The sequence below is a fragment of the Mus caroli genome, unplaced genomic scaffold, assembly GCF_978045245.1.
Source record: "Mus caroli unplaced genomic scaffold, Mus_caroli_1 scaffold_7, whole genome shotgun sequence".
NCBI classification, from domain to species: domain Eukaryota; kingdom Metazoa; phylum Chordata; class Mammalia; order Rodentia; family Muridae; genus Mus; species Mus caroli.
The window spans coordinates 126653489-126667826 of record NW_028227262.1 but is presented as its reverse complement, the minus strand read 5'-3'; the positions used below and the strand labels follow the sequence as shown (position 1 = coordinate 126667826).

Sequence of the window (14338 nt, the reverse complement as noted above, 5' to 3'; positions counted from 1 at the left end):
ATTCCTCTCTAGAATAGCAACTGGTCAGTTTATGTAGCATACAAACATTGGAAATAGGTAACTATATAGCACTGGAGTTTGTCTTCATTTGGCAAATAGTTATGTAATCCTTATATGTCAGATGCTATAGAAGGTGCTAAGTAAGGGGCAGATTATGTACATTCAGATAAGTTCAGGATAATATAATATAATGTAGTATATTATATTATATTATATTTCCTTTCTGCTTACGTTACTGATTGGCAACCATTATCTCTGATAAGGCAGCTCTACGTTCCCTACTTCCACCTCCCTTGGCTGAGGTTCATTGGTCCATAGCTGACCTTTCCATTAGCCTCTCCAGAATGTGTGAGCAGACACTGTACTCACTAAACACACACACACACACACACACCATGTCCCTGCTCATGGCTGTCTGAGCTGTGCCTAAGTTTCTCTGTCACCCAAATTTTCCCAGGCTTATCACTCAGAGGAGCAAGGTGTGGGTTCCCTCTGTCATGATCATATCTATCCACAAATGGCAGCACTAGTACACGTTCACCAAGCTTGGTCACTTTCATTCGTCATAGACTCTTTCAGACAGACTATGTGGGCATGTTTGACATTCTCCCCACACATTCCCCTCCAGGATGTAACAAACAAGCAAATAACCTTGATCTCCTGTGTGTCCCCTACAGAGTTTGGAATTGCTTTCCTTTCCACTTGGAAGAAAGGAGACATGATATACAAATACTTCGATTCAAAAGGACTATTTCACAAAATCTTAATATTCTTTTTCTGTCTGCTAGATTTGATTTGACAAGAGTGTATACATGAAGTAGTCAAGGTAGCTGTAAATTTACAGTTTGTTTAATGCTCCAGTAGTCGAGCACAAGAAATCTATGGGAGTGGTACTAGTTTAGGTGTGTCAATGAATGAATGAACGAATGAATGAAAGATCCGATAAAGGAATAATTTACCTATATCACCTAGAGCTCTCATTCAGTCTTCTGGAAAGCTTGCTGCAGGTAAATCTCTAATGATCTTCTGAAAGTTATCTGAATACAGCTCACATAGACTCAGTGTAATTAATGACTCTATCCACTTGCTTTTTCAGATGCACAATCTTAGGCTTTAACCACTACAGATATTAAAGCTTCCAATTATGTTAGTGATAAATTTGAGAACTTATATAATGATGCCAAAGTATAAGAGTAGTTTAATCTTTCAGTATTAAAGACAGATGAAATGCATCGAATGCTTGTTACCTTTGTTGTATGTACCTGTGTGTGTGTGTGTGTGTGTGTGTGTGTGTGTGTGTGTGTGTGTATACACTTTGACATTTATGGGCTAACGTCTCTTGATTTTTGTACTCCTGGTCATTTAAATGACCTGACCTTTAGAGTCCTCAGTTGATGATTCTTTCTAGCCTTTGTCTTTTTTCTTTATTGTTTTTTTCCTGCTAAAAATAAAATACTTAGCCTTATCCTCACCTCTTTTCTTTTGTCTTCCAATCATAAATATTAAAGAGTCATTTAGATCCTGTGCTTTTCCAAAAATCCTAGTGTGGTAAGTGTAGTTGACTGACTCACACTCTACCATTTCAATACATTTGAAACACAGTCCAGCTGTTCAGTCCCGTTGTGCTATATCAAGAAAACATAGAATTCACACCTTTTATTTTTTTTTCTGGTATCATTAAGCAGAAGTTCAATAAAATGACTCTACTATCATACAGCAGTAGCAAGATTTATTGTTGATTTTGAAGTGTTCCTGTAGTTGACCTTTTGACCTTTTGTTTTCTTTAATGTCTTTACTGTTTTGTGTTTGTGTCCCATGAGTTCAAATACATAAAACTACCACCATTTTTTGTAAGGTTCAACGAATGTTTATTGAACACCCACCTTGTACGATTTATTATAGATTCGAGGGTGTGGAAACAACAAAGATAAACATTAGGCATTAGAAAAAGAAAAGGAAAGGAAAGGCACTGAGCAGAAAAGCATTTTGCTACACTGCTAGGAGAAAGTGTTTCTAGGCAGTTGCACTTGAGCAGAGTCCCAACTGAAGCCAAAAAGGGAGGTGCATGGGCCTTGCAGAATCTGGGAGAGCAGTCCAGGAGACGGGAGTAAGCACCAAGTTTTTGATGCTCTGGGAAGAGAATGAAAGCAATTGTTGCTATAGCACAATCCTCAAGAGACATGATTAAAAAAAGCAAAGAGGATGTAAGTGGTATGAGATCTGATAGTCTGGGCACAGACCTTATATTCCAAGTGAGATAGACAGGCATGGGGAAGATTTAAGGAAAGAACTCACCCAAGAACCAGTGTGTGTTTTTTAAAAGATTTACTTCTGAGCCAGATATGGTGGCTTTAATGTCTTTAATTCTAGCACTCTAGGAAGCAGAGACAAGCAAATCTCTGAGTTCAAGGTCAGCTTGGTCTATAGAGCAAGTTCTAGGACTATCCCAGTAACAGAGTCTCAAAAAACCATCAAAAGATTTACTACTGGGTTTTACTGGCTTTCTTTGACTTCAGAAAAAAAAAATTATGATATAGGTAGGCAGATTTGTTCACAGTTTCTGTATGCCAGGAGTTTTGAAGAGTGCCCACTTGGTTGGGTTCTCTGCTCAGGGACTCATAAGTGTAGCAACAAAGTGTCTCATTTGAAACTTGGCTTCTTCTTTTTGTTGTTAGAAGAATTCACTTCTGAGAGATGGCAACATGGTGATGCCTGGCTTTGTTAGTTTGCCTGCTCTGTCATATCCTCAGCTCCTAGCCCTGGCTCCTAGTTCCTAGGCATGCGATCTTTTACACTCTGGTAGTCCAGCTCTTCAAAGCTAGCCACATTAAAACCCACAATTGCTCTATACCAAAATCAAGCAAATGACTTGCTATTGCCTTTGTCATAGCACCAAAAGAGTGACTGCCTGCTGTTAAGCACACAGTTTATATGAGACAGGCATAAAATACAGTGAGAATTTAGAGGGTCATTTCATAATTGCACTTGCTACAGGGAGAACAGAGTTGTAGAAGGGACTAAATTGTGGATGGGTGAAAAGCACTAGAAATCTCTAAGCTAGTGGAGATTTATGTAGATGGATTTCCTAGGGATTGTATTCAAATGCAAGTCTGACTTCATGAGACTACTGACAGCTGGCCCTCCAAAGGCCTCTTTCAGGAACCTTCCTGTGGAGCATTAAGTATAGAAAGGATGACTGTGGCATGAGCTAGTGTGGTGATGGTAGAGATAAAAGCTCATCTAATTAGAAATATATTTTGAAGGCAGATCCCACATGACTAACTGAGGTGGAAAACTGAGACCTATCAATGATTTGTAAGCTCAGAGAATAGCAAAGAGTATTAAGAATTTGTTTCAGAGAAGAAATCAAGAGTTCCAATTTGGAAGATGGGTATGGTAACACATGCCTTTAATTCCTTCAGTCTGTAGGAGACAGAGGCAGGTGGTTAGGTGACAGTTTGAGGCCAGTCTGGACATAGGGAGTTCCAGGACAACTAGGGATTTATAGAGAGATCCTGTCTCAAAAAAAAAAAATCTATCTTGTATATGCTAAGATCCAAGTCAGAGTGCAGATGAAATGAAGTGGACCAGAGTCATCCAACTTCTTTGTCACATGCAGTGTTATCTGAGATTTAAAATAGTATGCTTTGTGAACCGTGGCTATGTGACTCTTCCAAAGCGAGTTTATTGTACTATTATTTTAAAATGTAAACCATGAATAGGACTTATTGATTCATGCTGCAGTTCTCTATGCTTCTTTCACACCGACATTTGCAAAATAAGCAGCATTTTCTGGTTGCCATGCTAAAGTGTCTTCGAAGTGAAATCAACATATCACTACTGAAATCAATAAAACTGTTCCTAGAAGCTAAAATGAGCACCATTGCGCATATCCAAAACACAGTGTGCCCAACTCCTCTAGAGGAGTATGGCCAGCATTTAGAGGATGTTTCCTCACTGTGAGGTGTTATCTGCTTTCTCCAAGACTTCAGGGGCAGCATCATGGTGTGACTAATGATCCTTTTTTTCCTGGGATGTTTTGCAAATTAGCTTCGACACACGATTAAGAGGTGGTCTTTCAATCCGGTTTACATTGAAGTAAGCCCCCATCATCTTTCCCACTGCCAGGGGAGGGTGGTGTAGGCTGGGGTTACACCAGAAATGTTTACTTGAGATTCCCCCAGATTTGAGTAATATAAACTCAGCTTCACCCATACTCATTTTGAGAAAGAAAAGCTGTGAAAAATTTTATCTACTGAAGCTACGCTGCCATTGTCCTTTCCTTGTGGTGACTGTAGAAAAGCTGAGAAAAGTTTAAGTCTTGGACTTACAATAAATATTTCAAAATATTTGAATGAAACTTTAAATTTTAAAAAAAATGTCCGCTCTTAGCTTTGATACAATGAAAGTGGGAGGTGATGACTGTCTCCAGGTGGGAGTGAAGAAAGGGCAGTGAAGGCTACTTATTGGTTCAGAGGGCTGTTCATTTTGTAGAAGAGATGGTAAATCTCTCACTGCACACAGAAGTCTTGATAGAATAAGACCTGGTTGTCTGACCATACAGTAAAAATATTTCTGATGATTATTTTTTCATAAATATGACTTGAACAGATGGAAATCAAGCCAAGTCATTTGGTGGCAGCAGTAACAGAGGGTCTGGAAATGGCTACTTCATGTGATTTGGTAAAGATTTCAGCATCACCTTCTGGTGCCTGAACTTTCAGTTTGCAGCTGAGTATTATTGCCTACCTTACATACACCATGGCTTTCTAAAGATTTGGAAAAGGTGTCAAAGAAAACAAGCTATTGATGAACCCTGAATTTGGCAGGGGTATGGGTGGGCCTATGGTTTACAATATTTCGGATTTTAGGGACACTCTAAGTGAACCCATTTTTTGCTCAAGCCCAGTCTACATCATACTCTCCTTGTAATGTGAGATATGATGAGGCATTTAAAATCCAGCCTCTAATCAAGCCATAATTATTTTAAAAATTAGCCATTTTCTACCATTCTAATCTATTGTATTGTAATATACTATTTGATAATGTTAAAATTTTTAGTTTTTCCATGGTAATTCTAGAAACTAATTTCCTTCTTTTTTCTTTTCCCTAGGAGCACTAAATCAAAAAAATTGGGGAAAGAAATATCCAATGTGTAATAGCCCGAAGCAGTCTCCTATCAATATTGATGAAGATCTTACACAAGTGAATGTGAATCTTAAGAAACTGAAATTTCAGGGTTGGGAAAAAGCGTCCTTGGAAAACACGTTCATTCACAACACTGGGAAAACAGGTAACATCCTTGTCTTTGCCTTAGACAGGATTTTCATAATGAAAATATTTTTAGATAAGATGCATTTCCTTTCAATAATATGCTAGGAACTGAACAGAGGCTGATGGTAATAGGGCAAATGTAACAGAGCCAGCACTTAGGCAACATTTTAAAAACTGGTACAAAAGAAATTAACAAATAATATCATCATGCAGTATTTTCTTCTTGTGTAATGAAAGTGGTCTTGCAATTTGGTGATGTAAAAAAAAGGTAATAAGCCGGGCGTGGTGGCGCACACCTTTAATCCCAGGACTCGGGAGGCAGAGGCAGACAGAGTTCTGAGTTCGAGGACAGCCTGGTCTACAGAGTGAGTTCCAGGACAGCCAGGACTACACAGAGAAACCCTGTCTCGAAAACAAAAACAAAAGCAAAAGCAAAAACAAAAACAAACACAAACAAACAAACAAAGGTAGTAAATTATAGCTAGTGAAGTTTTTCACTCGGTACATAGTCAGACACTTGGTCAGGATTTCCATAGCTTGGGCATCTGAGTTTGATCTTGGATCCTAAGCTTCATGCTATGATCCATATTTGACTATGACAAAATAATCAATTATAACTAAATTGAAGAAAACCAAGTAATGGTCCTTTTATTTGGAAAATGTAAAGTTATAGTCTATTGACCCTTAAGTATCTACTTCTATAAGCATCTTTTGTGAGATTATCTCTTTTTTCAAAACATGTAAAATATAATTCCTTAAAAATTCAAGAAAGGTCTGGTAAACTATACATAGATACAATAATTTTCAATATTTGACATTTTGCTTTGCTATTTTGCTTTGACATGGAACAGTTTTTCAGGATATTGTATAAATACAAGTGTACATCTTTGCAAAAATTAGAAAAATTAAAATTATGATAGCAGATCTATTAGTGGGTTTTTTTTTATTTTGTGTTTTGTTTGTTTGTTTGTTTGGTTGGTTGGTTGGTTGGTTGGTTGGTTGGTTGGTTGGTTTTTCAAGACAGGGTTTCTCTGTATAGCTCTGGCTATCCTGGAACTCACTTTGTAGACCAGGTTAGCCTCGAACTCAGAAATCTGCCTGCCTCTGCCTCCCAAGTGCTCGAATTAAAGGCGTGCGCCACCACACCCAGCTAGTGTGGTTTTATAATGAATAAATTCTTCTGTATTTCATATTAAGACAATATAATTAATAAATGTAATAATTTGATTTCCCATTCTTTAGAGCAAGAATTTTTCTCTATCAGTGCCTAACTGATAAACATTTAATATTATTTGAATGAATTCCTAAGAAAATTTCGGCATTAAATTTGCTGGAATTTGGTTATACTATAATTCAAATAATAAAGGTAAATTGTTCCAAATCTTGACAATTTAATACAATTTTGTGAATGTTAAAAGCAGTGGTTTTAACATGTGATCTCTGCTTTGTTTCTTTTAAGGTGTAATGGTTAAATGCTTGTTCCTTACAATCAGTCTGTTTGGTTTTATCAGTGGTCATTCAAATGACAATGTAAACCTTGGAAGAGGCCACTTGCCTGGTCTGTTATCTGTAGCAGAGGTTACAGTGGTTTTTGCTCCCTAAGGTTATATGAGAATCAAGTAGCTAAGAGATATAAGCAATTGACACCCTGCCAGGTGCTTCATAAGCTACATGTGCCATTGTTTGCATTATCGACACTGTGCTAGACATTCTTATTATCATAACCAGTGGAAACTTATATCACTAGCTGGGTAGCAAAGTATGGGATTTAATCACTACTGCCTATGTCAAATATGATTTCTCGTTAGCAGAACAAGGACTACTTAAACCTGACTGAGAGACATCATCATCTTTGTACTAGACTCTCAAAAGAATCATTAACCTTTAGATTACTTGTAAAAATACAATTAATAAAATCTTCTGGGGGACTTGGGGAAGTTTCCGGTTCTAATGGTGGACACTCCAGGTTCAAATATGAAATGGCAAAATCCTCTCATATGATGGGGCTTGCCAACTGCTTGCTTAAGACAGTTTGTGGAGCCAGATGACATCTGGACAGAGTGTAGGGATTAGATCGAGCAAAAAGGGTGAGGTGAGGGTGGGGGTCAGGAACAAGCTGTCAGTGAAAGCTGAGAGCTCTCCCAGGGAAAGGCTTTGCTCCTGGCCATCTCTTCTGACTCCCTTTACTATGTTCTATTATTATCATCAAGCACCTTGGAGCCAGAGAGCCTTGGAAGAATGGCAATCTCAGTTGACCAATTAGATTAAGTGGGCGGCTGTCCTGTGGTGAGAGTCAAACTGTGGTCATATCTGCAGGGTCCTTGATTTGTGGCAATAAGATGCATTAAGTGTGTTAATATGAGGGCAAACTTAAAATGCAAACGACCTTAAAACTCTTAAATCTGTCAAGTGAGTTTTATCTTAAGTAGGAGATTCAGTTAAATTCCTAATTTTGGTTTTCAGAAACTTAGGTGTAACATTTTGGATTTATTTTTGCTTTAGTGGAAATAAATCTCACCAATGACTACTATCTCAGTGGAGGACTTTCAGCAAAGGTCTTCAAGGCAAGCAAGATAACTTTCCATTGGGGAAAATGCAATGTGTCATCTGAAGGATCGGAACATAGTTTAGAAGGACAGAAGTTCCCACTGGAGGTAAGGCAGCAGCTGCTGCTTCAGGCTCATCCTCGCTTCTTTGAGAGTTTCTCTAAGACGAACTTTGACTGGCTGTGGAGGTGAGAATTTAGAACATACAGTTGTGTCTTGATGACTTGATCAATACATGTTTTCCTCCCAAGACTGTAAACTCAATGAGCGTAAGAACCATCTTTACTTTTCTACTTCTGGATACCCAGGTTGCAACTTACCAATAAATGCACACGAGGAGTTGAATCAATAAAATAATAAAAGGGGTGATGTCATCAATGTAGAGCAGAATGCTTTCAGTCAAGTCCTCTAATTAAAACAAGAAAATCTTATGTTTAAAAGTAGAAAAATGTTATAAGTATGATAAATGATGTATATAGATAAACATTTTCCTACGTTTCTCTGAAATGCTGAACTTTCTGGGAAGTAGTTTGGTTTGTATTAAAAACTTTGTTTATTTTCTATACTTTATTATTTAGAGCATAACAACGATAATTATAACTATGTCTCAAATTTTATGTGTAAAGATTTATTTACCATATTAAATATTGAAACAAAGAGTATGACTAAATACATTATGATGGAATATTAGACCTCATAAAAATCATGTTTAGAATGATGTATTTACACAAAAAAAGTTTCATGTTGTGGCTGGGTAGATGACTCAGCTAGTGATTCCAATGTAGCAACATGGGAGGAGGAGATAGGAGACTCCCAGAAGTCCTTGGACCAGGTTCCTTGGAGTAGCAACAAAAAGACCCAGCTTCAAACATGTGGAAGGCAAGACCCAATAGCCAAGCTTGTTCTCTCACCTCTATACCCACACCATGGCATGCCATTACACACACACACACACACACAAACACACAAACACATTACACACACACACACACACCCTTACCAACACAAACTGTTTTATCCTATTAATGCATTAAAATAATAATATAAAAATAGCCTGATCAGCATTATTTTTACAGCTTTGTAAATCATGAAAACTAATTACACAGAGATTGGGTTAAGCGATATGATGTTGTACAAATTACTTGATTTGCTTCCACTCCTGTCCTATGAAACAGACGTATTATATGAAGTTAAAGAAGGGAATAGTTTTAATACTCTTTAAAAGTCATTCAGAGAAACCATGGAAAGGTGAACAGCAGCTCTCTTGTGCTGACAGCATTATAAATGCCTCTTATTTTCTATTTTAAAAATCCTCAAGTATATACAATGAAACTGTATTACTTCTATAATTCAAAGTAGTTGCTAATATTAAAAATCAAAACATATCAGGGTGAATTCTGTGAAAGAATCAAAAGGCCATTTAAACATGTAGATAATTACATTTATGGATTATAACCAGGAAGGATTACATATTAACTATCCAGGAATAAAATCATATTTATTAAATGTTGTCAAAGAAATAAAAACGAACTATTTAAGTATATAACATCTCACATCTAAGGTTTAAGCTTTCATGCAATATTGCCTACTTTTTAAATGACTTAAAAAAAAAGCTATCCACAAAAAAGCCTTGAGCAATCAAAATAAATATAAAAGACTGTATGCATTAAATTCCAAATAAATATTTTCTTCAAGAGACTCTTTTTGGAAGGGTTGTTTGTTGGCTTGTCTGCTTGTTTGTTTCTTCTTTACTCTATTGCTTTATAAAGATGTGTTCCAGGTTTGAGATATAGCTCAGAGATTGAGAATTCTGTACTGCTCTTGCAGAGGACCCAGTTCAGTTCCCAGCACCAATGAAATGACCCACAAATGCCAGTAACTCCATCTCCAGAGGATCCAACTCCCCTAAAGGTCTCTAACACCAACTGCACTCACCTGCGCACACTTCCACCAAGTCATACACATAAGTACTTAATTAAAAATAAAAATAAGCCAAGTCTGAAGAGTTGGCTTAGGGTTACGAGCATTTGTGGTTCTTGCAGAGGACTGAGGTTCAGTTCCCAGCACCCGGAGGCTCAGAATCATCTGTAGCTCCAGTTCCAGGGGATCAGATGCCCTTTTCTGGCCTTCTCAGGCACCAGGCATTCCCATGGTGCACTGACAAACATGCAGACAAAACACTCATACACATAAAATATAAAAATAAATAAAGTATTAGAAGTATTTTCCATGCAGTTGTGCAAATAGGACCTCAAAGAAGCGTCCTAGAACCTACCCATTCCTCCTTCCTCCCTTCCCCCCTTCTCTCTCCATTCTTTCTTCCCTTCTGTCTTTCTCCATTTCTTTACTCCTTTGTCTCCCATATCCCATAAAAACTCTTATGAATTATTTTTAAAAATTATGTGTGTTTTAGACCAAACTCAAACCACCACTATTTCCTCATAGCTTATTAAATGGTCATATATTAGGTGCTCTTGAATCTTAACCTCCTTCAGTCTGTCCGCACTCCTATCCCTGACCCATCCTTATGGTTGCTTTCTAAAAGGCATTGGTGATTTCCCACGTCTCCTTGGTGTGACCACTGCCCATTCCTTTACAATGATCCACTGCTAGCACAGAAAATTACTTTCAGCTTATACTTTCTTTTCGTACAACCTTTCAGGGTCTCCAGAGAACAAGGAGACCAACCACCATCATTTCTGACTTCAGTTGCTCAAAGCTATTTGTCTTTCAGAGGTCAGCTGAGATATCCACTCTGAGAAGGCATTGATGGTACATCACAGTCACAGCCACAGCCATCCTGCTGAATATGGTGCCTTTCCGTTACCAATCCTTGGGTGTTCTCAGAGGGTTTCTACTCTTGCCTGATTCTACCCTTATACACTGCCATCACCTGCATTCCAGTCCATGGGCAATGAACACATTAAAAGTTGGAATAGAACCTGTCATGGCTGAGCATCTAGAGCAGAATAGACATTCACAAGGGTTAGATTCACAGTAGAACCTACAACAGGAAACTTAAAACACTTGGTATTTTTAGATAGAAGCAGAGTTCTTTAGAATTTCAGTGGAAGAACAGTAAGTACACCATTTTAATACCCCAAATTGTAACAATGCTCCATCAAGAAAGGAGTGTTCAGTCAAGAAACAGTGAGCTCCAGGTCTGTACAATTCAAGCAAAATAGTTATAAGAGCTTTTGTCAAATGTTTTACATTCAATGATTACTTAATGAATTGTTATTATGATGGCTATTGCTATTCCCCTTGTAGTACCTGCTGTTTTAGAGAAAATTCTGTATTTCCTTCTATGCCCAAGGATACAAATGATAGCAAACTTGCTTAAGTATATCTGTAATTGTGAAATTGTTTGGAAAACACAGAGAATATATATCTGTGTATAGTCTGTAGATTTTTCAGTAGAATTTACTAAGTTATTTGGCTTCTCTGTTACATCTCCTCATTGGCTTTTGTGAAGTGCTTCTAGTAAATCTACCATCATTACATTCACAGATGCAAGTCTACTGCTTTGATGCGGACAGATTTTCCAGTTTTGAGGAAGCAGTTAAAGGAAAAGGAAGATTAAGGGCTTTATCCATTTTATTTGAGGTAATTATTGTACATAGGTTTATAGCAAATCCAGTCTTAAATCATAGCTACTGTCAGTTATAAATGTTAATATGAATACTTTTACAAGCTAAAGAGGTCACAACCATAATGATCACTGGTGGTCATTTCCAAGAAGGGTTTCCCTCGACTGGTATGTTTTTAAAAGGATTCATATTTATAACTGAAGAGGTTTCTTCTAGCTGGAATGGACAGTTGTAAGGACACAGATTTGCCTGTCTATCCATGTGTCTTAATTCATGAGTAGTAACTGTAAGTCATGGCATTTCCCATTTTTCTTTTCACAATATAAAATGTAAAGCTACCTAATTTTTATTTATTTTGTTTTTACCTTGCTGTTGAAAAACAAAAGCCACACCTGGGACATACGGTTCTTTATACTCATTTGGAATTTATTGTTAAGCAGTTAGTCAATTTTTGGATCCTGTTTTCTTAATGCCATTCTTCTCTAACAGGTTGGAGTTGAAGAAAATTTGGATTACAAAGCCATTATTGATGGAACTGAGAGTGTTAGTCGTTTTGGTAAGCTGTTAAGATTACAAGATGAATAACTATGAGTATCTGCAGTGTAACAAAAATCATTTGTAAAAGATGGAGAGGATGGTGTTTTTGAAGATGAACATATCTCACTTCACATGCTTGACCACTCTGTATATTTCTCACTATGTAAATAACAATTTATAAGAGAATTTTGTGCCATAACAATTATGAAAACTTGGGCAATTCGGAACATGCCTTTAATCTTAGCAATTGGGAATCAAAGGCAGGTAGATCTCTGTGAGTTCAAGACAGCCTTAGTCCACATGTCAAGTTACAGAGCAGCCAGCAAGGGGTACTGTCTCAAATAAATAAATTATTAATGGGCTAATTAAAAGTTTAAAGTAGGGCTGGTGAGATGGCTCAGTGGTTAAGATCACCGACTGCTCTTCTGAAGGTCAGGAGTTCAAATCCCAGCAACCACATGGTGGCTCACAACCATTCGTAACAAGATCTGATGCCCTCTTCTGGAGTGTCTGAAGACAGCTACAGTGTACTCACATAAAATAAAATAAATAAATCTAAAAAAAAAAAAAGTTTAAAGTATAGGCTATCAATGTAAAAAGAAGTCTGCTATTTTCTAAATTCATTCTTAAAAAAATAATCTAATTGTAGTATCCTTTTAAAACATTCTTCTGTTCGGAGTCTGCGTTGTACATCACCTTAAAGACTCTATATGACCAATTAATTTTTACAAATACTAAATTATGAAGTGAAAGGAGAATTTTACTCAAGTGCACACCTATACCTTGGTGGTTTTCTTGGGAGATGAGTATTTCAAAGAGGTAAGATATTTGCAAGAAGAAAGATGCTAACTTTGAACAGGATGGAGTGCGCTTTATATTTATTATTCTGCCTGGTGGGCACCTAAGTGGACCTTGTCATCTGTCACAGCAAATACTGTTGGCAACACTGGTGACAGGCTCAAAACCTGTGGTTGCTATTTTACATTTAGTAACAACCCACACAAACAGCATTCATTCTCCCTCCCCTGGTCATCAGTGAAATGAAAGTTACTACTTTCTAGAAAGCCACCACATCCAGAGCCAGAAACAAGACTCACGTAGACCCTTTCTTAGAGGCAAAAGTCCAGTTTAGGAGTGTTTCATCTTCTTACATTTGCTGGTCAGAATTGACTGACATTTTCAGACATCAGGAATATGTGGAATCCTGCAGGGGAGAAGCCTGCTCCAACCCTTCTCCTGTAATCAAAAGCAAGGTCCAGGTGACTCCCTGCTTAGTCCGCCTAGAAAGCAAAATTAAACATTGTATACCGTGAGCCTCACTTAATTTTCTCTCAATAAGTCAGAAAGTGGATTCTAGTCAATGGAAAGAAAGGAACCAGGTTGGATTTCCACACTTCCTTCAAGGTATATAAAATCTAAACATAGACTATTTCTGTGTTTTACATCAGCTCACGGGACAAGAGATCAAACTATAAACTTGTGAGGTTATAGAATCTACTCTATTTTCTTTTGAAGTCAAGACCATCCCCTAGAGTACAGTATACTATGGGATTCTATTTGGGGCTGCTAAGCTATTATTATAGGGAATCTTTAGATTGAAAGTAGTTCTTACCCTTAGACAAAGAGACTCTAGAAGTGCACCCAGACTTCTTAATCCTGACCCATGTTCTCCATGTAAGGAGAGTTGTAAACAACTCAATACTATAAACATCATGCAGAATATAACATCTTCTTACTATATCGCGGGCTGATTGCTCATCTGCATTTCTCTCGAAAAGAGAAACCCCATTTCTTGTTGAGAACCTGTTCTTCCTGATCCTCCTTTCATCATAGCTCTTCTGTGCTGCTGGACATTGTTGTGTTTGTAGACTGAGAAATCGGTGGGGACTTTGCAGTGATACAAAGATAAAATGTTAGTATTCTTCAAGTAGGACACACAGAAAAGTATTAGTGAAATCTTTCCAACTGCAAAGAAGAGATACCTCCAGGTAATATGATCAGTGATTCTCAAATGGAAGGTCTCATCAGAAAATTTTTTTCTGCTTGCGCAATTGCAGACTAGGCCCAGGAATCTGTATATTAAAACCTCTTTACAAGAACTTCTGAGGTGGCTCCGTGCACGCCATTGTTATAAGTACTGGTTGGTTTTAAATTCTCAGCAGCTTTCCCTTAGTGCTTTGCTGTATTGTGGCCCTCGGTTATCTGTCTCTCTCCCTCGTTGTATTTTTTTTCTTTCATTGTCAACCTCCACACAGAAGGATCTAGCAAGTTGGTTGATCATCATGTTTGAGGAATTGGGGTTGAGATGAATGCCGGAGGACTAGTGGAGTGCTGTTGGACTAGTGGAGGACTAGTGGAGTGTTGTTGTGTATATCTCTCATGCACTTACTC

General features: G+C 37.6%; 1 protein-coding gene across 4 annotated transcripts in view; it reads left to right on the top strand.

Annotated features, from left to right (window-relative positions):
• Ptprz1 (protein tyrosine phosphatase receptor type Z1) overlaps window positions 1–14338 on the top strand; it is a 178652-nt gene that overhangs the window by 76678 nt on the left and 87636 nt on the right. For all 4 annotated transcript variants that reach the window (XM_085840797.1, XM_085840796.1, XM_085840799.1 and 1 more), the window contains exons 3-6: window positions 5114–5293; window positions 7777–7928; window positions 11331–11426; window positions 11900–11966. In XM_085840797.1, coding sequence (XP_085696923.1) covers window positions 5114–5293; window positions 7777–7928; window positions 11331–11426; window positions 11900–11966 — 495 coding nt within the window. The remainder of the gene's footprint in view (window positions 1–5113; window positions 5294–7776; window positions 7929–11330; window positions 11427–11899; window positions 11967–14338) is intronic.